This window comes from Monodelphis domestica, chromosome 3 (genome assembly GCF_027887165.1).
Source record: "Monodelphis domestica isolate mMonDom1 chromosome 3, mMonDom1.pri, whole genome shotgun sequence".
In the NCBI taxonomy this organism is placed as follows: domain Eukaryota; kingdom Metazoa; phylum Chordata; class Mammalia; order Didelphimorphia; family Didelphidae; genus Monodelphis; species Monodelphis domestica.
In genome coordinates, this window is record NC_077229.1 from 116,284,710 (window position 1) to 116,311,970 (window position 27,261).

Genomic DNA, 27,261 nt, shown 5'->3' on the forward strand with positions numbered 1-27,261 from the left:
ACCTTATAGGTGGTTTGTCATTCACTCCTTCATTTACCCATTAAATAACCAATGAATAAAAATGTTTTAGAAAGTCTAACACCAATATTGTCATGTTCATAAAAAATGAAATCAAATGACAAAAGGAAGTGGTAACCAAGGGAAAAGATGATTAGAGAACCAAACTTGAATTATAGGAGTTGGTTTTTTCATATGTCTAAAGGCAATAGGAAATACCATTTCAGGAGATGCTTGGTATTCATACATTGTAGTGCTAGTGTTGACAACAAAGGTAATATAGATTCAGAATACAATCATATTTATAAACCATTATGGAACAGTTTAGACAAAGGTTATGTAAAGTTTCGCCACCTAGAACCTCACAGACATATTGATATGAAAACAAGGTTAAAGAAAAGATGATGTGAAACCCAATTGACACACATTTATTGAACATTTATTAAAAGAAAATGAGAGGAAAATGGAGTAGATAGTTTCTATAAAAATAATTTTTCATCATCAATGTTAAAAGAACTATAATATTTATATCTTAACATTAGTCTTCTGTTATACTATTTATGGATGCTGAAATGGCCCTTGCCAAGCTTAACCAAACTGACAATTTATCAACTAATAATTGTCATCATTATTGTTGTCATGTCTCTTTGTCATGGTTATTATAGCTCTCCTCTTCTTCCTCTTCCCCCTCATAAATATCAACACCATTTATAGCCATGCTCTTTGTAGTGGCAAAAAAATTGGAAAATGAGGGGAATGGCTGAACAAATTGTAGTATCTGATGATGATGGAATATTATTGTGCTGAAAGGAATAATGAACTGGAGGAATTCCATGTGAACTGGAACAACCTCCAGAAATTGATGCAGAGTGAAAGGAACAGAACCAGGAGAACAGTGTACACAGAGTGATACATTGTGGTACAGCCTACTTCTCTACTATCCGTAATGCAATGATCCAGTAAAAGCCAGAGGAAGTTATGAGAAAGAATTCTGTTCACATCCACAGAAAAAACTGTGGGACTAAAAATGCAGAAGAAAAACAACTGCTTGATCACATGGTTCAATGGGGATATGATTGGGGATGTTGACTATAAATGATCAATCTATTGCAAATATTAATAATATGGAAATAGGTTTTCATCAATGACACATGTAAAACCCATTGGAATTGCTCATCAACTCTGGGAGGGGGAAGGGAGGAAGGGAAGGAAAGAACATAAATCATGTAACCATGGAAAAATGTGACATTGTTAATTAAATAAAAAATTTTAAAAATAAAAACATGAATTTAAAAGTAATAATAATAACATCTACTTCCCAGTGTTTTTTTTTTGAGACAATATAATATGTATGAGAGGTGAAACTTAAAACCAGAACTTCATGATTCTGAGACTAAATCTCTATCAAATATGCCCTGCTGCCTCTCCTTTGGAATTGAGAGCATGGTGATCAAGACTACATTATTAACTTCTAAGGCATGCATCTTTTCTTTTTTTTTATTAAATATCTATGATAATGCTCTGCATTATTTCAAAATTTTCATTAATAAAAACTCAACAAAGGACCAGACTACAGTTCATTCTTTTTAGTTGTGTCCAATTCACATCATCATTAGGTTGTGGTTTTTTTTTTTGGGGGGGTGCAAAGATACTGGAATGGCTTGTCATTTCCTTCTTCAGCTCATATTAGAGATGAGGAAACTGAAGCAAACAGGGGTAAATGACTTCCCCAGGGTCACAGAGTTATTCAGTATCTGAGGCTAGATTTGAACTCATGAAGATGAATCTTCCTGATTTTCAACTCCAATACTTTATGCTCATATTGGTGAAGACATGGCATGCATGCCCTGGTGAACCAGAGGGGACTGCTCCATTCCCTCTTTCCACGATGCCTGGGGACATGCTCTCCCCCTCTGCCCAGTAGCCAAATGGAAGCACTTCCTCCCTCCATTGTCTGGGGTAATTCAGGGCTCACAGATGGCTTGAAGGTACAGTTTGGGCATGTAATCTCTAAAAGTTTCACTAGTGCTGCTCTATGCAGTATACCACTTAGCTTCCCTAAAGAACCCAGCAGGCTTTTGCACATGATTTTCTATCAAAGACAACATTTCTACAGTTTTATGATTGAATTAAAATGCAGGAAAAGAAGATCTCAACAATCTCTCAATTACCAAACTTGATTAAGACTTGCCTGATAACATTCATGCCTTCCTCTCACATAGTTTTTTCCATTTGGGATTTGTGTGTGTGTGTGTGTGTGTGTGTGTGTGTGTGTGTGTGGTGTGTGTGTGTGTGTGTGTGTGTGTGTGACTGTTCTCTTCTGTTTCTCTAATATTTCTTATCTTGCCTCTATTCTCCACCTCCTTTGATAGATTAATATCCATTTTTCTGTGGTTGTAACCCAGAGCCCTGACCTTGACCTTTTTATTTTTTTCCAAAACTCTGTCTCACAGACATCCAATGGTTCATCTTTATGCAGACAACTCTCAAGTCTATTTATCCTGTCCCAGGCTCTCTCTTGAACTCAAATCTTATATTACTAACTTCTTAATGGATACCTAAAACTTGATATCCATTGAACCTTTAGAAACCAAAGTATAATTCATTTTTATCTTCTCTAAATCATCCCCTCTTCCTAATTTTCCTATTTCAGTGGTTTTGGTTCAGTCATGTTCTATTCTGCCTGTTATAATTAAAATTTAATCTTGGAGACATTAAATTTGTAATTATTTATTTTTAAAAGAGAAAAAAAATGATCAGATCTTTCTACCTATCTTAGTCTCTCAGCCACATTGCTTCTTCAGGTCCCAGATTTGCAACTGACCTTGGCACATGGTTGGCCCAGATAAATTAAGGCCAGAAAGAGTGAGCTTGCCTTATCAGGAAGTACCCAAGCAAAAAAACAAAACAAAACAAATGAAACAAACAAATAAACCAAACAAAACAAACAAGCAAACAAAAAAGTGTTCCAGCTCTTAAATGGCCAATTGGCCAATGATGATATATTTACTAAGCTTTCTGATTAGGCAGTCAGAATTATGTGTTATGATATCCAGGCAGGTAATCATGCCAAACCAGTCCCTGGGTCAGGGGCTTCTGCAAACCCATTCAGTCAGTCAGGGCTTCAATAAGGTATGCAGTCTCCCCCTTCACATAACTTAGCTTTCTTTTTTAATAAGCATATAACTGGTAATACATTATATATTTATGTTAATTCCACACCATCTGATGCTTAGGAACTTCATTTTGTGTTTTTCTGGCAAAGATAAAGGAGCAGTTTGCCATTTCCTTCTTCAGATCATTTACAGATGAAGAAACTGAGATAAAGAGGATTGAGTGACTTGTACAGTGTTACACAGCTACTATGTGTCTGAGGCTGAATTTGAACTCAGTTCTTTAAAAAATTATAAAAGATTTCTCCCAAGGGTGGAGCCAAGATGGTAGCTCTGTGCCACCATGAAAATCCTCCCCAACCAAAACTAAAATATTTCCATAAAATGAATACAGGAGTGAAAGAACCAACAAAGAGACAGTGTGAAACACCTTTCAAGAAAAGAAAAATCCAAAAGATAGGCAACAAATATCTGGGGAAATGGAGTGAGAGGAGAACAGATCCAGCAAGAAGCTATAGCAAGGAAGGAAGAGGAAGCCAAGAACAAGTGGAACACCCCCAACCCACATCTGCTGTCCATGGTTCAGGAACCTATGCTCAAGCCAACATCAAGATCCTGAGAATCCTGCCTTAGCAAATAGAGATAAAAGGCAACTCATACCCCTTGAAATTTCAAACCTATAGAGTGAATTCTAGTCTGGGCTTGGTACAAGGACTTAATTTACATGGATGATAGTACTAAGTACTAAGTAATGATATTTTTGACTAAAGCTCAGGGTGGAGCTCCAAGACAGGACAATCAAGGATGTACCTGATTAGATCAAGTACACAGTGAGACCAAACACTTGAGACTAAACTTGAGGCTAGAATTTGTTCAGTCCCTGACATGATCAAGATCAGAGTGAGATCAAAAGTTTATACCTAAGCCTGAGGCAAGTCTTTAAGCTATCAGCACCATAAGAACCAATTGAATCAGCAGGGGGAGGGGGCTCTCAGAGCTCTCAGCCCTCAGACCATCACATCATCCCTATAAGCATACCTATAATTAGATAGGGGAAATGAGCAAACAACAAAAAAATCACTTAACTCTAAAGAATTTTTATAAAGACAAAGAGCAAGCTATAGACACAGAAAGGGACAGTGAAAGCAAAGGAAACACAACCACAGTCCAAAAGAAAAATATGGATTTAACACAAATTCTGGAAGAACTCAAAAAAGACTTCAAAAACCAATTAAGAGAGGCAGAGAAAAAGTAGAAAAAAGAATTGAAAGTGATGCAAGGAGAAATGAAAGTGATGCAAAGAGAAAGGAAAGTAATGCAAAAAGAAATGGGTCAATTGAAAAAGGAGAACCAAAAACTGAAAGAGGAAAATCAGGCTTTAAAAATCAGACCTGACCATCTAGAAACTAATAATTTCATGAGAAATCAAAAAAAACAATAAAGCAGAATTAAAGGAATGAAAAAATAGAGGAAATATGAAATATCTTTTTGAAAAAATTAGTAACCTAGATCATCTAGGAGAGACAATTTGAGAATTATTAGACCATCTAAAATCATGGTCAAGAACAAAACCTTGGATATCATATTACAAGAAATTATCAAAGACAATTGCCTAGAGATCCTCAAACAAAAAATAAAATTGAAATAAAAAGAATTCATAGACCACCTCCAGGAAGAAATCCTTAATTTATAACTTCCAGGAATATAAATTGCTAAATTCAAGAGCCACCAAGCCAAGGAAAAAATACTTTAAGCAGCAAGAAAGAAACCATTCAAATACCATGTTGCTACAATCAAGATCACAGAGGACTGAGCAGCCTCTATGCTAAATGATTGAAAGGCATAGAATATGATATTAAGAAAAGCAAAAGATTTGTGTTTATAACACAGAGTTGCCTATCCAGCAAAACTGAATATATTCTTTCAGGGAAGAAAATGGACATTCAATAAGATATAAGATTTTCAAGCATTCCTAAGGAATAAACCTGACCTAAACAAAAAAATTGATGTCTAAACTCAAGACAAAAGAGAAGCCCCAAAAGGTAAGTGGTAGCAATTAGAGAAGAAAAAGAAATTGAAGGGATTGAAGTAGGCATTGAGGAAACAAAACTATCACTCTTTGCAGATGATATGATGGTATACTTAAAGAATCCTAGAAAATCAACTAAAAGACTAGTGGAAATAATATCTATAGCAAAGTTGTAGGATACAAGTTAAACCCACACAAATCATCAGAATTTCTATATATTTCCAACAAAATTCAGCAGCAGGAATTAGAAAAAGGAACTCCATTTAAAATCACTCTAGACAATATAAAATATTTAAGAATTTACCTCCCAATACAAACACAAGAATTATATGAACACAACTACAAAACAGTTTTCATAGAATTAAAACTAGATTTAAATAACTGGAAAAACATTAATTACTCTTGGTTAGGATGAACTAACATAACAAAAATGACAATCTTACACAAATTAATCTACTTATTAAGTGCCATAAATATTAAACTACCAAAAGACTTTTTATAGAATTAGAAAAAAATTATAACAAGCTTCATCTGGAAGAAAAAAAATCAAGAATATCAAGGGAAATAATAAAAAAAATGTGAAGGATGGGGAACCTAGCAGTACTAGATCTTAAACTGTACTATAAAACAGTGGTCATCAAAACAATATGGTACTGGCTAAGAGACAGAAGGGTGGATCAATGGAATAGACTAGGGGTAAGTTATAGTTTATGATAAACCCAAAGATCTAGCTTTTGGGACAAAAACCCACTATTTGACAAAAACTGCTGAGAAAATTGGAAAACAGTATTAGAGAGATTAGGTTTAGATCAATATTTCACACCCTACACCAAGATAAATTCAAAATGGGTCTATGACTTAAATATAAAGAAGAAAACTCTAAATAAATTAAGTGAACTTAGAATAGTATACCTGTCAGATCTGTGGGAAAGGAAGGAATTTACGACCAAGGAAGAGATAGAGTACATTACAAAATATAAAATAAATTACTTTGATTACATCAAAATTAAAAGGCTTTGTTTAGACAAAACCAATGACCAAATTTAGAAGGAAAGCAACCAAAAGGGAGAACATTTTTATAATAAAACTCTCTGATAAGGGTTTACTTAACCAAATATATGAGGAACTAAGTGAAATTTACAAAAAAATTAAGCCATTCTCCAATTGATAAATGGTCAAGGGACATGAATAGGCAGTTTTCACATGATAAAATCAAAAGAATAAGCACACAAAAAAGTGCTCTAATTCCCTCCTGAGTAGAGAAATTCAAATTAAAACAACTCTGAGGTACCACCTTACACTTATCAGACTGGCCAATATTGCAGCAAAGAAAAGTGATAAATGTTGGAGGGAATGTGTCAAAATTGGGACACTAATACACTACTGGTAGAGTTGTGAATTGGTCCAACCATTCTGGAGGTCAATTTGGAACTATGTATAAAGGGCTTTAAACGATTGCCTACCCTTTGATCCAGTCATATCTCTGCTGGGTTTGTACCCCAAAGAGATAACAGGGAAAATATGTTTTCAAAAATGTTTATAGCCTCTCTCTTTGTGGTGGCAGAAAATTTGAAAATGAGGGGATGTCCTTCGATTAGGGAATGGTTGAACAAATTGTGGTATTTAATGGTGATGGAATATTATTGTGCTGAAAGAAACGATGAACTGGAAAATTTCTATATGAACTGGAAAGATCTCTATGAAATGATGCAGAGCAAAAGGAGCAGAACCAGGAGAACATTGATACCCTGTGGCACAATTGAATGTAATGGACTTCTCTACTGGCAGCAATGCAATGACCCAGGTCAATCTAGAGGAACTTATGAGAAAGAATGCTATCCACATCCAGAGAAAGAACTGTGGGAGTTGAAATGCATTAGAAAAAATATGTGATTGATCACATAGTAAGATAGGGATATGTTTGGGGTTTTGATGTTAAAAGATCACTCTACTGCAGATATGAATAACATAGAAATAGGTTTTGAACAATGATATGTATATAACCCAGTGGAACTGCTTGTCACCTCTGGGAATGGGGAGGTAGAGGGGGGAATGAAATCATGAATCATGTAACCATGGAAGAATATTCTAATTAAAAAATGCCCAGTTAAAAAAACAAAACAAAACCTTACCTTTCATCTTAGAATCAATACCATGTACTGGTTCAAAGGCAGAAGAGTGGTAAGGGCTAGGCAATGGAGATTAAGTGACTTGCCTAGGGTCACACAGATAGGAAGAATTCAGTTCTTGATTCCAACCTCAGCACTCTTTATCAGCTGCATAACCAAACTGCCTCAAATTTCTGATGAGAACATCATTATTTTTCCTGTGACCCAAGTTTGTAACCTCACAATAATTCTTAGCTTTTCTCTCTTCATCATCCTTCATTTTGTATTATTTGTACCTCCATAATATGTCTCACATTCATCTCCATCTCTTCATTTTCACACCTATAATGCTAGTTCAGTCACATCTAAACCTAAGTACTATAATATCTTCTATATTGACACTCATTTCTTTATCCACATACATTGAAAGCACTGTCTTCTCAGTCCCAAGGAATAGTTGGCTTCCTTGAATGCTCAGCTCCGGTTTGAACTTCTATAGGAAATCAGTCTTGGATCAAAACTACCATCCCTGCCTCACAAATTACTTCATGTCAACTTTCCATGTATTTTGTGTTTATTTTTATGTATACATGTTTTCAGTCAAAAGAATATATGTCCATTAAGTAAAGGAACTTTCTCATTCTTGTCTTTTGGTTCCAGGTACTAGTACAGTGCCTAGCACATAGGCATTCAATGAATATTTATTTCACATTCATGGTACACAAGAATTATTGTTACTTGTTGATTATTTAGATGGCTAGAATAAAATCCATCCTTAAAAACTCTCCTCTAGGTATTTTCTCATGCAAATATTAAAATAACAAGATTTTTGACCCACTCTCATATTCCTAGTTACCAGAAAGGCTAAAACTGGTGACCACAGGGTGATATGCTCTTTGGTTGTCTGTGCTGTTTGTCATCAATATTTTTTGTGAGGAGACACCAGGGAACTGTGAACTTTAGTTTTACTCCACCCTGCTTAATCTTTAGAAATTCTAGCAACCAGGAATGTATACACCCCTACTTAAGGATTAAGTGTCGAAGAGGATGGCCTATGACCAACATGTGCTAGCAAGTGACAAATAAGAAACAACGGACAGACCCCCTGGGCCATCCTGAGTCAAGTTTAAGCTACCATTGGTACGTGTGAGACACAGGAAGTGATGTAAAGAACTGTCAGATTTCCTGAATCCATCTCCTGAAGCTTCAGAGGGGGTAGCTAAGTGAGGCAGTGGGTTGAATGCCAGGCCTGGATTCAGAAATTTATCTTGAATTCAAATCTAGCTCAGACCCTTTGTATCTGTGACCCTGAATAAGTCATGTAACCCTGTTTGCCTCAGTTTCCTCATTTATGGAATGAGCTGGAGTAAGACATGACAAACTACTCCAGTATCTTTGCCAAGAAAATCCCAAATAAGGTTGTAAAGAGAAGTGACTGAACAACGTACAATAAAAAGACCTCAGACACCAGTTTTCCCTGTAAGGAACTTACCTCTACCATTACCAGTGAGTATCTGCTCTGCCACTTATAAGCTCATATTTAACTTTTATAGGTTTATGTTTAGTTTGGAGGAAATGAGATTGATTGACTTTTCTAGTATCCAAGGCAGCATGGAACAGAGACTAGATTTGAACTAACCACTTTTTTTCTGTATCCAAGGTCTGTTTTCTATCCATTATACCATTTTAGTGTTCTGATGATTATAGTTTTAAAGTAACTAACAGGGACAGCCTAGCATGATAGTAAATACATGGGCCAGGAATCAGTAACACACTTTTAGTGCGCATCAGGTTACTTCTCTGGGTCTTAGTTTTCTGTATGAGAAAATGAGGTTTTGGGTCTCAATGATTTCTTTAGGTTTCTCACAGCTCTAAGATTTCATAATTCTAAGGCAATAATGTTTGGAAACTGAGAATTGAATGGAAATATTTTGATGGACATATGAAAGAGTGTAATTTAGCCTCTTCAGTTTAATTAATAACTTTTTGATTCATCTTTGACCTCAGTTTCATTTTCTGCCTTTGTTTTTCCTTCCCATAGAGAAACTTGCTGTTGAAGAAACATTATCTCTCCTTTGTTCAGAGCTACAGGTAAATACTGTATTGGATGCATTATATTTTCCCAGTGTTGGATGACAATCAAGTATTGGGAAGTCAAATCATGGTCATTTGTCCAATACTGAGATCCAAAAAGAAAAAAATTCAAACAGGAGGCTAAGGTGAAAAAGACCAAAAAATTTCACATTTGGCTTTGAACAGAGTATTAATGCTGCCACATTCATTCAGACAATCCACTCTGTTTAGTTGAAAACCAGTTGTAAAGTTCCTTATTTTTTCTGAGTAAGATGCACTGGTAGTCACTAGGAGATGTACAAAGAAAATATCCTTGTTTTTTAATAGCAGGATCTTAGTACAAAGAAATATATGAATATGTAATTAAATTCCATGTAATAAAGAAACTATATGCTAATAATTTACCCATATGCAGTCAAGATTTAGGAAAATTTCTGGATCATAAAGCTTTTTGATTAGAATTACTTTAACTCAGAGGCCATATAGTCCAACCCTATGCCTGAACAGGAACTTCTTCTATTACATAATGGGCATCAGTTCATTAAAAGGTAAATTCCTTGAAGCCAAGGGTATATATGTGTGCATGCATGCAAAAGATATGTGTGTGTGTGTATATATATGTATATACATATATATACTATGTATAATACACTGCTATGATATATGTAATGTATAATATGTATAACTGTACATATAAAATATATAAAGCCATGAATATGAGTATGAATGTATATATGTGCATATGTATATTCATTAGCTTTTTTTCTCCTATCCTCAATGTTTAGTATAATGCCTGACATACATACATATATATATATACTTAATGAATGTATAAATGTTTGTTGGCTTAATTTGATTTTGAAAAGACCAAGTGAGGGGGAAACTCTATTTCCTTCTGATGCAGCCCATTCAAATTTTGGAAATTCTAAACTTTAGGGAAAATTTTTGTTCATATCAAGCATTAAGGATCTGTTTTTTGATGTTACTCATAATAAGTATAATTTCTGTAATAAATATTAACCCTTGAGGAAGACAACGTGAATCATGTAAACTTGGAAAACTGATGTGTAAATTTGTTACTGGAATTGTTAAATTTATTTGTAGTTGGACTCTGAATCTCGGAATATATTAATTAGGTGGTTGCCAAGTATTTAATTTCTAAAACCCAAAATGAATTGCTAAAGTAAATGGAATTTATGGTAGTTTGTTCAAAATAGAGGGAAGATATTATTAAGGAAGAGAGAAGAGAGAGAGAGAGAGAGAGAGAGAGAGAGAGAGAGAGAGAGAGAGAGAGAGAGAGAGAGAGAGAGTGCTGCTTCTTCTGATACCAGTTAGAAATTCTAAGCCCCAGCCAGAGGAAGAAAGTGTCAAGAGATGGACCTTTCCTGGAGGCGTGAAAGTCAGCCTTTCACTCACTAAGAGTAAAAAAGGAAAAGCAGTCTGAGGTCTCTTGCATGAGTTCCTCCAGGGGTACAGTTCCTCCAGTCCAACTCTGAGTCAAAGAATCCTTCATCCAACTTGAATCTCAAATTGAATATATTTCTTCTGGCCTCTGGTCCTCTTTTAAAGATCTTTTTTTCTTGTGTCAACTCCCCTAAATTTCACGTCTACCAGTCACAGAAGACTCTCCTTTCCAGGACTGCCTACTCTTTGGTTTATACCTTCTTTGGTTAGATTTTACCTTTTTTGGTTACTTAACATCATTTTTTTTGTTAGTTCACCTTTTGTAGTTAGTTAACACCTTTTTGTAGTTAAAAATGGGTATAGTTCAAATACTAAGTTACCACCTTTTTATAGATTAAAATCTAAAATAGATTGTGGATTACAATTCAATCTTCTCAATAATGGAAGAGCTAAGTATCTTCATTGTTACAATAAGGAGATAGCTAAATTCAATCATTACAGAATAAAATAAAGAAAAATAAAATTTAATGACAACCCTTTTTAGGCAGCTGGGTGGCTCAGTGGATTGAAAGCCATGCCTAGATATGGGAGGTCCTAGGCTCAAATCTGGCCTCAGATACTTCCTAGCTGTGTGACCCTGGACAAGTCACTTAATCCCCGTTGTCTAGTCCAGACCATTCTTCTGCTTTAGAAGCAATGCACCGTATTGATTCTAAGATGGAAGTTGAGGGTTTAAAAAAATGGAAACACTTCAAATAATTCAACACAGTTATAATGTGTCCCCTTGAGGCTTTTCTTCTTCAGACTAAATGCTACTAATTCTTGAATAAGTTATGATTTGACATAATCTCTAAGCCCTCCACCATTCTTGTAGCCTTCTTCTGATATACTCTAACCAGCTAGTACCTTCCCTAAAATGTACAATCCAGAAATAAACAGTGTGCCAAATATTATCTGACAATGTGTTATTCATCCAATAGATATGATGCTTTTCTTAATGCACCTTGAAATCTCATTGACTCTTCTGGCTTCCAAATTACACTAAAATACAGGACTTGGAATAAGAAAGACCTGAGATCAAATTCTCCCTCAGATATTTATTAGCCATGTGACCCTGGGCAAGTTACTTAATCTGTCTGCTTCAGTTTCCTCATTTGTAAAGTGAGAATAATCATAATACCTATTTCATAGAGTTGTGTGGATAAAATGAGAGTATTGTAAGGTGCCTAACAAATCTTAAAGAGCTTTATATATTATAATGATTATTATTACAGTTTGACTCATTGATAAGCATGCTAAAATGTAATTTGAAAGAGTCCTTTTCTTTTTTATTTCCTATTTCTTTGTCCTAACTCACCCTTAGTACTGATGTTTCATGTTCCAATCATTGGAGTCCCCATGGTGTCCAAAGTGTCACCACTATAAGTATTGAGCTTGACTTTAAGATAAGAGAGAAGGAGCTTACCTGACACCCACATTATTTGGGCCAGCAGGAACAACTCAATTTCATTCAGAGAAGCTGCTTACAATGTTTTGATCTCTAGGAATTGGAAATGCTTTTAGCCTCAGCAATTTAAAACACACAATAGCATTCCAATTCAATGCATCTAAGCTTCCAAAGGCAGTGGCTGACAAATGAATAATTCTGTAAAGGCTCCCACAAACCCAGGGCATTTCCAGCTGCATCCAGCAGTGTCATCATCAATGCTGAAATCAGATACTTGAAGATGAAAGGGCTTTCTTTGTCCAACAAAGAAAAATAAACAAATGAGGACTAAAAGGAAACAAAAGTTAGCCTTCTAATTCAATCCCTATCTGGTAGATGCCATGATACTTACTGCTCTATACTTGGATTGGTGAGGGTTTTAGCTAGGAAGGTCAATTATAAGGGTGAAAAACTGTAGGAGAAGTTAAGAATCCTATAAAGTATACTCTCTGTGGGTCAGTTTCATTCTCTGCCAAATGATGGAATTATATTGAATGATCTCTAAGATTACTTCTATAATACCTAGCATTTACCCAGAGCTTAAAGATTTAAAAAACAATTTACCCATGATGTCCCATTTAATCTTTATGACTACCCTGGGAGGTAGGTGCTATTCTTATGCCTGTTTTAAAAGGAGTTCAACTGAGGCTGAGGGAGGCTAAACATCTTGCCTAGAAGCAACTGGCTACATAGCTAATAAATGTCTGAGGCAGGATTTGGAAAGTGTATCCTTCTACCCAATGCATCCCTAGTTGTATCTCTTACATTCACAGATTCTTTATCCCTTTGAAATTGTGTTGTAGCAACTTACGTTTTGTCAGCTTGGAATCTAGAAACCCCAATCTTGAGATAGTGAGAACCCCAAGTTTGTAGCAGCCATGAGATTTGAACACCTCAAGTTTGACCTTGTCACATGAGAATTTATCCTAGAGGGAAATCCCAGATTCAGAGTTTCAGATTAACAATAAACCTTAAAGTACTTTCCTTGGAGCTAGCAGACTCAACCAGATATTAAGTACCCTTTTGTACTAGAAGGTTCTATTGTATCAAAGTCCTCTCTTAGGTAGCCCAATCCTTGGCTGGATCTTTTCCTTTTGTGTCCATTGTAAGGCATCAGCTTCTACCTGATAATCCTGTCTTGAACTCTTCATTTCTTTGTAGCCATTGTAAAGCCAATCAACTATTCTCCTATCCTCAGTTTACCAAGAGATATATACGTTCCCCAATTTTCATGGTTCCTCAGAGCTATCATCTCTATGCCCAGAATCCTGGGGTGGAGGTCTGATAAAAATTTTGGCACAAGGCTCTGTGCAGTGGCCAAAATACTGGACCTATCCCTGACCTGTTTTTTTTCTGACAACATTAGTAGTTCTGTGTTTTTTCCAAGTTAAAGTTTCAAGATCTTTTCCATTCTTAATATCTAATCTTTTGACCTTATGGGGCTCAAAGTCCCTTCCAACTTGATATGTTTGTTCTCTGCTTAAATATTTTTTTTTCAAATCTAACATTCTGTTTTCTAAATGTTAACATTGTATTTTATAAGGGCCATTCCAGCTCTCATGTTCTATGTTCTTGTAGTATGCTTAAGGCCCTTAGGATGGGGATAAGAGAATTAGATTTAGAGTCAGGCAATGGAGATTAAGTGACTTTCCCAGGGTCACACAGCTAGGAAATGTCTGGGGCCATGTTTGAATCAAGGCCCTTCCATCTCCAGGCCTGTGCTACCTAGCTGCCCCAATTGATTTTCTTTTAAGAAAAAACTAAACATGGCTTTTATTTGGACAGAGAAAACTCAGGCTGTAAGGAGTTGTTCATATGATTTGGGGTTGGTGACCTATTTAGTAAGAAGTAGAAAAAGTTAGTAGAGCTTGCCTGCATCTTTTGTGGTTGGAAGAAGAAAGCTATGTCAGGCAGAATTCCTTAGTGGGGAGAAGAGTTGGAGGGTAAGATGGGGGTAGAGGTGGAGTGAATTAACCACTTTTTATAGATGCCACCTTTTAATGGAGGAGACTATTGTGTAGCAAAGGTGGAAGGAACAAGCTTCTACTCCTATTCCTTCCAAAGTGTCCGGTGTAGTTAGTAGGTGAGATAGTACCACCTAGTGGCTGATGTTGAACTCCAAATAAAGGAATAGTCTCAAGGTTTCTTTTCTCTTTCCAAAATAGAAAAAATAAATCCTTTATGGTTATTTAAGGTCGTTTTTGGAAACACATAAAAGCCTACAGTGGTTTTCTTGGAAAATTTATGGGGAGTTTATTGAAATACCTCCCTGGAGTCTTAAGTCCTTTTCCCCACAGCCAAAGTTAACTTATTAAGGGAAAAAATGTGAAGTTGCCAGCAGATTGAAAAATAAAAATGCATCTCAGAAGAAAAGACACTATTTTCTATTGGTAAACATTATTGCAGACTCACTAGGCAAAGGATGGGATTCCTTGATATATTCAGGACAACTGAATAAGGTTTAGAAGTACCTTCACATTTATATCACAGAATCTTAATGATGTTATAGATCTTGACCATCATCTATTTGACCCTCCAGCTGAAGCAAGAATGACTTCACCATCTTCTCTAACAGGTAGTCCCAGTCTTGATTTAAATTCTTTCAGTGATAGAGAATTCAGCACTTCAGAAAACAATCCTTGCACCCCCTACCCCCTTGTTAAAAAGTTCTTACTAGTGGGAAATTGTTAAGTCAAGCAGTCATTATTTTTTGAAGTTCTATTCTTTGTCCCCTCCTAGCCAGAAACTGTTGGGATCCCAAGTGAAACCATCAATAAACATTTATTAAGCACCTACTCTGTCCTGTTATGCTAATCACTAAGAGTACAAAGAAAGTCAAAAGATAGTCCCTGCCCTCAAAGAGCTGACAATCTCAATGTCTAGCCTCATTTTCTCCAATCAAAGGGAGGAAGGGGCAAGAAGATATATTAGATCTAAATCCTAGGTATCATCATCATCATCCACCATCCTCATCATAATATGCTTATAGTTAAAAATCTCATTGGGGAAATGTGTAATGTAGATGAAGCTATTCAGTAGCAATAAATAGAGACAAGAGCAATGATAATCAAAGTAACTCATTTATGTTCTGAAAGGCAGGTAGCATGCTATGGTTGATAGAAAGCCTGCATCAATCAGGAAGACCTGGTTTCAAATCCTACTGGTGACATATGCAAGCTGTACAAGCTGGGCACATCACCTGATCCCTCAGTGCCCCAGGCAATACCCTAATGGTAGTAGTTGCAATAGAGAGTTGTTGATCTGCATTAATAGGAATTTCCTTCTGGAGCTTTCCCTAAGACAATGAAACCACAGATTTGGTTAAAAGAAAAACAAACAAACAAACAAAAACAAGGGAAATCATTTCTCTAGAAGTTTGAAATCTTCCAAATCCTTTCTTCACACCTTTAATGTAGACTATGCAGATATACTTACTTCCATTTTACAGATAAAAGAAGCTGAAGCCTTGTAAGGCAAATATTCTTGCTTAAGATAACACACTTATCCAGAAAGCCAATGTCCGTAGCATAAACTCTAGAAGAAGAGAGGAAAGAGGTGTTAAAAGCCATTAGATCTAACAATGCTTTTATTTTCCAGAAGAGGAAACTAAATCTTAGAAAAATGGAGTGATTTGCTTATGGTCACATAGATCTAGGATTCTAATCTAAAAGTTCTGTCCAGAAATGTCATTGTCTTTTACATTATACCATAGTTAACGGTAGAAATTTTATTTTTTAATTTAACTTTCAGGACTAAATTTTCTTGCTTCCATCGCTTTCTCTCCACCTATGAAAGAAAAAGATGAAAATATATATAATATATACATATATATATACACACACATACATACCACCTTCACAAAAAGAGCAATTAAAGATATTTTTTGTATATTAAGGTTTTTCTCTCTTAATTTGCTCTCTTTGAGGCATAGACCTAGTCCCAATGTCCCTGGGTTATAGAATCTTCACAGTTTTAATAGTTTGTTGTTGTTGTTGCCCATAGACTATTAAACTGCTAGAAGCCCTAGAAATGAACCTAGTTTTTCCTCCATCCACTTTACAAAAGGAAAACTGAGCCCCAGAGTTATGAAGTAAGTTGCCTGACATTACATTCTAGAGAATGTGATTTAGAGGCTATTGGATTTTCCATTCTCTTAGATCTTTTAAAAAATTAATTTTAAACTAAAATTCAAAAATTAAGAAAAATAAATGTAAAGAAATTTAAATGATTGCCTTCTGTTTTAGAATTGATACTAAATATTGGTTCCAAGGGAAATGAACAATAAGGGCTAGGCAAGTGGGGTTAAATGACTTTCCCAGGTCCACATAGCTGGGAAGTATCTGAGTCCAAATTTGAACCCAAGATCTCCCATTTCCAGACTGGCTCTCTATCTGCTGAGTCACCTATCATCTCCTCTTCAGATCCTTAAACAAGAGCTGTATGAACCTTTGTTTGGGATGCTATAAGATACAATCCTATACCAGCAAGAATTAGATGAATGTGATCCAATCTTACCAATATTTACTAAGCCATTGACAGGTATAAAGCACTTATTAAGGTTACGACACACCTGTCAACTTTATAATATTTGGTATTATTGTTTAATTGTGGTTTGATGCCATATTATAAGAATTATAAGGATGCCATATATAGGATTAAATATGGAGGCATTTAGGCTACGTTGTCTTAATGCCTATAGAAAGAAGTAGAAAGACAAAAGAGACAATTTTTCCAGTATTAATCTGGTCTCAGGATGATGAGGCTGACAGCTTTTTTGATGGGATAAACTCCTGATCTTGATTAGGGATCTTGAGTCACTTCCCTTCTACTACTTTAGTTAACCCTCCCACCAGTTTTGTGGACTCAATAAAGAAACTCTCCCCACCAAGCTTGGTATCAATAAAGAAACTTAACAACTTTTCTATCATGTCTGGATTTGATATCCAAGCCCATTTTCCATCTGATCTCTCAAACTCTGAATGTGTTCAGTCCCCAACATGTCTCCCTTATCTGGGGAGAATTTCTTGTATGTGAGGCCAACCCTCTTACTGTTTATATTCTCATAGTGTATGTGTGTATATACATATATATATATATATACATATATATATATTCACATACTTTATTTACCTGCTTGCTGCATCACACAACAATAAAGCTCATGACTATCACTTCTTGAGTATAAATTTTCTAGAAATCCCATACCTATCCATTTTTTCTAACATCCTGAGCAATCTGGCCAAATAAAGCCAATATGCTGGCTAGAGGAACAAAGACACAATAAATGACAAGTCCTGCCCTCCAAGACAATCCATTCAACTAGAAAGAATGCTGGAGATTGAATTAGGAAACCTGGGTTTAAGTCTTCATTTCAAAATTTACTACCTGTATGACCTTCATCTCACTGGACCTCTGTGTGTCCAAATTTCTAAAATCAGAAGGTGTGATGCAAGAGCTTCTAAAGTCCCTCTGGATCTAGGATGCTGAGCTCTTAAGTGGTTCACTTTTCTGTATCTCAGAATCCTCTTCTGTTAAATGGATGGATAAGACTAAGTAAAATGATCCTTTCCTCTATAAGCTGCCATTGAAATCTTATGGCCTATGACTCCCAATATTATCACTCTTTCCACTGTACTATTCTTTGTGAGAAAACAGTAAGATTTTTTGTTTGTTTTTTGAGAAGGTAGTTAAGGACTCAGAGAAATCCATGGCAAAGTTCAGACCAGTTGGATTTGGTGTTGACTTATGATTCCTTTTCCCTCAGCTGATGAACAATCCAGAGAAGATAGCTGAGCAGATAAGTAAAGACCTCACTTGGCTTTGCTCTCACCTCTTGGAACTGTGGACCCAGTTTCTGGAAGTGGTGTCACTGAACCCTGAAGTCACAACATATCTCAACAAGGAGCACCATGCTTTGAGGGTAAGTAGAGAAAAGGGCTTTGTGTATTCATCCTATTTATTCATCTGTAAACTTTAGATCCTAGATTTTGAACTTCCAAATCCAATGCCACCAGCATTTGATATATATTTGGTGACTTCTGTTTTCGAAAGAAAATGGGATATTATAGACAACACATTAGACTAGCCATCATGGTTTCCTTTCTTGATAATAGGACTACTTGTGTTGTGGGAAAACACATCCATGTTTGTTGCAGGGTCTTACCACAAGAATGGAAGACTCAAACTGCCTTCAATCCAGAAGAAAGAACTTTATTTGAATGAGAGGTTTCAGGTGGTGAAATAGTCTGGGGGCTCATCAGATAGCTTTAGGGCTGATGGGTAAAGTGCGGATGGGTCTAGTGGAGTAGCCTCTGTGGAGTTGATGGGATAACAGTTCTCCAGGTGTGGAGTAGCAGCTCCATAGCCCTGTGTATCTGGGTTTCCCTATTTATTAGGGTCTGGGGACTTGTTATCTACCATTCCAGAGAAATCTTCTTCGAAGATACTGGAAAATGGGCATGGCCAAATTCAGGGTAAGTGTGAGTTGGGATTTGACACATACATCGCAGGAAATAAGGAGCATGCATGTGCAGGTTTGGGGCATCCTTCTGGAGTGCCAGAGTCCTTAGTGCACAAGTCCCACATTTCCCCCATTGTCTACCTTGTCATCATTTGTCAATGGGAGAGAGGTCTCACCACCCTTCTGGAATGTTTTTCTCAGGTACATAGGTATTTATAGGTAATTAGGTACCACTATAGGTAATTAATTATGTCTTACAGTTCAAAACTAAAGTAAATAAAAGAAAAATATGAGTAAATAATAAAACATATTAGGCACAAACCTGATGGCCTGGCACTATATTTTACTGAACTGGTACCAGTACCTGATACTGCAATTTATGCTTTACTAATGCTAAACTACAGATTTTGCAGTTAGCATTTAATTAATGTTTACTAGTGAGAACTACAAACTTTCAGACTATGAGGGTCCTGTTCCTATTACTCTCTTCACTGCCCACTGCCAACCTCCATGTCCCCACAAAGAAGAAAAAATAGAAGGGAAAAAAAAACAGAGAGAAATGTTCTTCTGGGGAAAGAATGTACTTGCATCTCCAGTTTACTCTTCAAAAGGTAGAGCAGTGAGGCATATACTCATAACTGTGCAGTTCTAGATTACAAAAAAAAATAACAAACTCTTTGCTCCCATCCACACTCAAGGAAGAAAATGCCTTTTGGCATATAGAACATTTGAGTTGGAAGGAATCTCATATTTCAGCTTAACCAGCACCCTAATTCATCAAATGAGTGAATTAAAGCCCAGAGGAGGTAATATGAAGATAACACAGTGAGCCATCATTAGAATCAGGGAGTGAGGGGTGGGTGAGAAATGGGGGGCAGAGGGAGAAGGGAGGTACAGGGGCAGGGAGAGGGAAAGGGAGGGAGGGAGAGAGAAGGAGGAAGGAGATCAACAGACATCACTCAGATTGAGGGGATAGAATGGCATGGGGAATAAAAAGGACATATTTGTAATTCCCAAAGATAAACTTCTCCTCTGCTAAGTACTGATGTTGCTCCTCAATTCAGCATGAATGACTAAATGGGAACATTTAAATGCTCAATAAAAAGTCAAATGATAATGTTAAGTCCCCCCCCCCCAAATGTCCATTTTGGGATAATTCTTAGTTATGAATGATTTATCATTTCCTTTCCTAGGTCAGAAGATTTTCAGAGGCTTTCTTCTATATGGAACACCAAAAGCTTTCTGTCTTGACATTTCAGGAAAGTGTGTAAGTAATTTTGTACTCTCAAATTATATACTCATATACACATACAAATAACATAAATATATGCATTCATATATACATGTATGTATTAAGAAAGAAGACATGTATACAGCAGTGATAATACAGATTAGAATAGTATAGGTACATTAGAAAGGCAGTAATTGTTATGAAAGAAATAGATGCAGAAAACATTTTATTTACTTGAAGAGGAAAATGAGAGAAGCTTCATGAAAGAGGTGGATTATGAGGAATATGTCAGAGGTGTGCTAAATCCACTCAAACTAGCTCATGAGAACCAATTGTTAAATTTTCATTGTGATCGTTTACAATGCAGAAATCAGCAAAAACTACAAATCAAGGCTTGATGTATTGCTTTATTGATTGTCTAGGTTCAAGAAAGTAAGGAAGAAAATGTTAATAGTGCAGATTAAACTTTAAAATGTGTCATGTGTTTGTGTTTGTGTGGAGAGAAAGACAGAGAGAGAGAGAGAGAGAGAGAGAGAGAGAGAGAGAGAGAGAGAGAGAGAGAGAGAGAGAGAGAGAGAGAGAGAGAGAGAGAGAGAAAGAGAGAGAGAGAGAGAGAAAGAGAGAGAGAGAGAGAGAGAGAGAGAGAGAGAGAGAGAGAGAGCGAGCAAGCACAAGTGCGTAAGCTTGGTCAGACATTGAAGACACTGTAAGAGAGAAGTTACAAATGGAGAGAAAAAATCAGATCCAGCAATGCAAAGGAACAGCCCAAGCAGGGGAAGGGCAAGGAAGACTCAAGATTCCAGGAAGGAATAGAGGAGATTAGAGAATTCAAAACTGCCACCTTACTTCTGGTCAGCTCTCTGCTGGAGTACATGGTCTGAGAGGAGGACCTCTGAGGTGGAGGATCACTCTGGACACTGATTACCTTCCAATGAACTCCTAAACCTCTCTGGTTCAAGCTGAAGACAAAAGTAGACTGGGACTTTATAGGAAGTTGTCTACTGAGAAGATCTCTCTTTCCCCAAATTGTTCTGAACTTCAATTTATAGCCAGATTAGTTCAGGAGGAAGGACAACCAGCAACTCATCAAAAAGAGGGTCTGGCTGATAGCTTGAACCCTTCAGGATTTGAGGGGGAGAAGGTCAGTTGCAAATCTATAGGGATTCCTATTTCCCATTTTCCTCATCCAACACCCTCACTTTCCTTGTCTTGTGTGTCCTCAAAAATAAAATGTTACCATTTAGATCAGGCCTGCCTGCTTTCTGACACCGAAGAAGGGGACTGAAGATTTTGGGAAGAACCAAACTTTTCCCCAAAGAGGAGAAGTAACTCAAGGCCAGGGCTGAGGATTGAACTCAGGTCTCAAAGGGGAAAAATGGCAATGGGGTTATTGGGAGGATACAGAGGCAGGAAATTTACCCTGCCTCTCAACAACAGCTAATATTAAGAAGAGAGGCCATGGGTCATTTCTCTAAAACCTTCTCCTCCAGTCCTTAACCTCTACCTCCTAAAATTATGCTGTCTCCTCCAAAGAGAAGAGAGGGGGAAGATCAATCTCTTCCCTACCTCCAATTCATTCATATAAGGATAATTTTAGTGTTTTGACTTAAAATCTAAATAAGTGGTTCCATGGGAAATTCCCAAATATGAAAATATTTATATTATATACACATATATCCATATATATGTGCGTGTATGTTATGAATTACTACTTGTTAAACATTTACAAGCATGCAATGATTTTAGTAGATGCAGATACTGAGGGAGGGATTACATATGATTTCACTGGTATAATAAAATCTCCAAAATAAGTGACTTAAGGCTTAATGATCTAGTTCAAGAGAACACAAACACAAATAATAGGAGTTAAATTCAAAGAGTAGTTGGCTTCCAAAATTGGAGAGAAGCCTAAATGTCAGAATCATGTTTTTATATTGTTAGACTGGAGAGACACAAACAGAGCTAAAGATTAAGAACTATGTCTAGGTTAGATTAGAGGATGTTGAACTTGAAAGGAAGGAGACCAATTAGGCAGCTAATAAAACAGTCCAAAGTAGAAGTGTTGAAAACCCAAACTAGATGCATCTGAACAAAATGAAGGTTTAATTATCCAAAGACATTTGTTTCTTCATCTTTTGGGATGGAAGATCAGAGCTTGCCCTCCTCTGTGTACCCAGTCTTTCTTTCCTGGAACAATTCAGAAAAAAACATTTCACAGGAAGAAACTGAGTGGGTGGCATATAAGCCAAACATTTCTTATCAAATTTAGCATCTATAGAACTGAAACAAACAAATATTGTCTTTCCTAGAGTCATGCCTACTGTTCTTTAACGAATAATTTAGATGCAAATCATAGGGCAAATTAATCTATGTAACACCATCAAGATACTCAAGTCAGTTGTTAAACTAATTTAGCTTAAGAACTGAGAAGATAGCTAATTAGGAATGCAGATGGCTCTTTTTTCCCTTCTCTTTTTTAAAGCAAAAAAAAAATGAGAAACATTATTAAGATGAGGGGAGAAATGGATACTGTGGTGAATGGAATTGGTATTAAGGTTTCTTAAAATTACACTTCTCCTCTGAAAAATACTGACCTTATTCCCCAAGCCAACAAGGATGATTGATTGAAGCCATTTAATGAATTAATTTCATTTAATGCTCAATAAAGTTATGTTGATATTTACCCCCTCTCCTAGGGGCCGCCACTCTCTTCATCTTTTTATCCTTATTTTCCTTCCATTTTTCCTCTTTTTTATTATCATATAATCAAATATATCTATGTATCTAGATGTATCTAGAACTATGTATCTAGATACATAGAATCTATGTATCTAAATGTATCTAGAACTTGGAAATATAGAATGGGATGCAGCATGGTACAATGGAAAAAGCATTAACTCTTGGGTTCAAAAACTTCTCCTGACATTTACTACCTGTATGACTGGCCAAGTGACTTTATCTTCCTGACTTATTTACCCATTTCTCAATTTTTTTAAATGAGAGAACCCTGAAAGGGTTTCTCTTTTGTAGAAAGTTAGATTAGTTAATCTCTGATTTCTCTTCAATCTCTAAATCGTTTATCCTAATGTTAGTACTTGGGCCCTTGGAATGTCCCAAAGAGATAGTCTAGCTGCAAGCATTTCATATGTAAAACTATTGCCAAATGTAATATACCTAAAGCTGGTGTTAAAATTTTGATTGGATTTAATATTTAATTTGTGGTCACCAGAGATTTTAATTACTAAATCCCAAAATGAATTACTCAAGGAAATGGAATCATGGTAGTTTATTTTTACAATAGAGGAAAGATATTAAGGAAGAGAGAGAGAGAGAGAGACAGAGAGACAGAGAGAGAGAGAGAGAGAGAGAGAGAGAGAGAGAGAGAGAGAGAAAGAGAAAGAAAGAGAGAGAGAGTGCATGCACTCTGGCTTCCTCTGAGTCAGGTAGAAATATTAAGGCACCAGTCAGGGGAAAAGAGTCTCAGGAAGATGGGCCTTTCTTGGAGGTTCACACCTCCCGAAAGGCAAGGAAACTAAGTCAGCCTTTATACTCACCATGGTGACAGATCTCCTGCAGGAGCTCCTCCAGGGATCCAGTTCCACAACCAAGTTTCTTCACTCCAAGTCTGAGTGTCTGTCTTCCAGTCTCTCCTCAAGTGTCTCTCTTCACTCCAACTCTGAGTGACTGATTCTTCCAGTCTCTCCTCCAAGTGACTCTTCTAATCCAGTCCAACTCTGAGTGACTGAATAATCCTTTGATTCCCCTCCATGTGCCTCTGTTTCCTCTATTTAAAGATCTTTTTCTCTTGTGTCACCTCCCCTAAATTTTATGTCTACCAATTACAGCAGATGCTCCTCTCCAGGACTGTCCACTCAATGTATGAAATGGGTGTTGACACCTTTTGTAGTTAGTTAACACCGTTTTATAGTTAAAATGAGTAGATATACTTTAAATACTGAGTTAACACTTTGGGGATTAAAATCTAAAAATAGAAAGGGGGTTACAATTTAATCTTCACAATAAAGGAAGAACTAAGTACCTTCATTGTTACAATCATGGAATAGCCAAAACCAATCTTCACACTGGTTATGTTACACCTGAGATTTTTTAACAATTAAAAAGTCTAATAAGTGTGCATACATGAATTCAAATTCCAGAAGAGACTAACTACCTTGCCTTCTACCACTGTTGTGTCATTGCACAGGCAGCTTTTTAGCAAACTTGTCTCAAGCAGTGATAGTAATTATAGGAAGATTCACCCTTGGTATAGCAAATAGAAAACTGGACTTGAATTCAGGAAGACCTGATTTCAAGTCCTACGTGTAAACAGAGTGTGACCATGGGCAAATCACTTAATTGCCAATTGCAATTAACTGCAGACAACTCTTTAAGACTATGAGTTCAAGAGAGAAAGTATGAACCTAAAGTTACAGAGGGAAGTTTCTTGATCTAGCATTTCTCTTTGTCAGAGAACTCAGGAGTCAGTTCCTGAACTCTAATTGTAAAAAAAAAATTAAAAAAATCATTTCCTACACAGAATTGTTGATCATGTCACTTTCTAATGAAAAAAAAACTTTAGTACACATTTCTTATGTAGTCCAGCTCTCTCATTTAAAAAATAGAATAGAGAAATGGCTAAACAAGTGGTGGCATCTGATTGTGATGGAATGCTATGCTGCAGGAAGTGAAGAAAAGGTTAATTTCAGAAAAATATGGAAAGGCCTATCTACATAAAATTGTGAAGAGGGAAACAAGCAGAACCAAGAGAATATTATATACAGCAACAGATATATTGTCTGAAGGATGACTTCTGTAAGTTCACCTCCAGAGAAAGAACTGATATAATAGAAATAAGTAAGTCAAAGTTTTATATATCCACATATCTTTTTGTCAAATGATGCCTTCTCTAATGGGGGGAAGGAGAGGGAGGGAGTTAACTGGGTATTTTAATATAACAAACAAACAAGTGAATTAAAATAAAATTAACCTCAATGCTTTGGGGAAAAATATGGAAACTGAGGCCAAAAGTAGTTTGGGGACTTGCACAGGGTCATAGTATCATATTAGGATCAGATCATGAAGATGGTCCCCAAATCTCCTGATTCTTTCTCATAACCTTTCACTACCAATTTTGCAAACTAAGAATCTGAAAACAAAGAAAATCATCCTTTCTCAATTCTTTATCCAGTGATTGCTGATTATTTTTAAAAGTTTATCTGGTTTTGCTACTGCAAAACATTCTTAGTTGTTTCCTTCTTGCAGTCATGTCTAAAAGAGAATTGAGATTAAATCTCTCTAAACACAACTTAGGAAACATGGAGATTTGTCCATCATTTAAAATCAAGTCTTTCAAAAGTGATACTTTAAACATTAATTTCACCTTGTAATGTACTCACACTTTCTTTCTGCCTCCTCCTTATTTCCTTCTTTTTCTTCTTCTCATTCCTTCTCTTCCCCATCTGACTGTGTGCCGTGCCTCTATATCTGTCTTTCTCTCCCCCTTTCTCCTTTTGTCTTTCTGCTTTATTTGCTTTCCCTCCATGCCTTTCTCTTTTTTCTCCATCTCTGTGTGTCTGTGTGCCTTTCTCTGTCTCTCTCTGTCTCTCACTCTCTCTGTCTCTCATACATACACACATACAGACACTGACACCCACCACAGATGCATGACTTTTTAGATTCAACTGCCATGTTTAGAAAATAAAAACGAATCTATTATCCATATATCCACAGACAACATTTAAATAGTAAAACATCTTGCCATTATGTTTTTATATTTAATTCAACTGGCATTTAGGGCATTTAGACATAAGTATTTAACTAAATATGTGTACATGTTTGTGAATGCTATGATGTCATTAATATTGGGATAAAATGTATAGATGACTTAATGGAAACAAATGATGAAAATAAAATTGAAAGTGTGCTCTCATGCTGGCCAGCTGCACTATGTTAGTATATAAACAAGACAGTGCAGCATTATTCCTTTGGTAATCACAGAATCTGACATTAGAAAGGATCTCAAAGATCATCTGAAGCATCGATTTTCCTCTACACCACCCCTGACCAATGGTCATCCAGGCTTTACTTAAAAATCTTCAGTGACCTAGAAGGTATTACTTTAAGATAGACAATAAGGAACAATCCTTGTTAGGAAATAATTCTTTGCATCAAAGTCTGTCTGTATTTCTACTCATTGTGCCTGATGTATTCTACCTTTGTATCCCATAAAATAAGATCCCTCCTTCATTAATGAAACAGCCATTTGAAGATAGCTAACATATGTCCCAAGCCTTCTATTCTCTTTATTAGCATGTTGAAACGTTTTGGTCTTAGGATCCAATTACATTCTAAAAAATGACTGATAACCACCAAGAGGTCTTATTTTTTCTCATTTACTTATTGTCATGCAAAATACATTTCCATATTTATTGTTGTTGTAAGAGCACACTCAACACATAACCAAAACCCCAAAATAAAACCAAATGCACTGATGTGAAAGATGACTCCAACAGTTCTTTCTTTGGTGGTAGATAGCATTCCCCATCATAAGTCTTTTAGGATTACCCCAGATCATTACATTTCTGGGAGTAGTCAAGTTTTCAGATATTCATTGTACAATATTGCTGTTTTTGTGTGCAAGTTCTCTCGGTTCTGCTTATTTCACTCTGCATCAGTTCCCACAGATCTTTCCAGCTTTTTCTGAAATCATCTTACTTATCATTTCATATAGCACAGTAGTAGTCCATTAATGGACACCACAATTTGTTTAGCCATTCCCCAAATGATGAATGTCCCCTCAGTTTCCAATTCTTTGTTACCACAAAAAGAGCAGGTATATTTTTGTACAAATAGGTCCTTTCTGCTTTTTTTATTATCTCTTTGGGATACAGAACCAGTTGTGGCATTACTGGATCAAAAGGTGTACACATTGTATAGCCCTTTGGGTATAGTTCCAAATTGCATTTGTATAATTAGAATTTTACTCTCCAGAACTACTCTCTTTCCCAGATTCCCATCTTCATTCTCATGTTATGTCCTTAGGTTTTGGAGATAAAGTTATGAGTGTAGCTGTGCCCTCTTTCTCTCTCTCTCTCTCTCTCTCTCTCCTCATGAAAATGTGACTGGTAGAGATTGGATGAGTGCCAGCTAGGCACATGGTCACACATTTTCACACATGGTCAAACTTAATTTTTTTTTTCTTTTCCTCTTTCATTTCTTCTATTTCAAGTGATTAATAAACTTTATAAAATATAATACTTGGAGTTACTGGATATTAATTTAAATTGTACACATTCCAGGATGGTTGGATCAGTTCACAACTCCAAAAACAATGCATTAGTGTCCCATTTTGCCACATCCC

General features: G+C 36.2%; 1 protein-coding gene across 3 annotated transcripts in view; it reads left to right on the top strand.

Annotated features, from left to right (window-relative positions):
• FAM135B (family with sequence similarity 135 member B) overlaps positions 1–27,261 on the top strand; it is a 561,064-nt gene that overhangs the window by 485,574 nt on the left and 48,229 nt on the right. For all 3 annotated transcript variants that reach the window (XM_007488381.3, XM_016431905.2, XM_001370771.4), the window contains 3 exons: positions 9,289–9,338; positions 17,975–18,130; positions 19,864–19,937. In XM_007488381.3, coding sequence (XP_007488443.1) covers positions 9,289–9,338; positions 17,975–18,130; positions 19,864–19,937 — 280 coding nt within the window. The remainder of the gene's footprint in view (positions 1–9,288; positions 9,339–17,974; positions 18,131–19,863; positions 19,938–27,261) is intronic.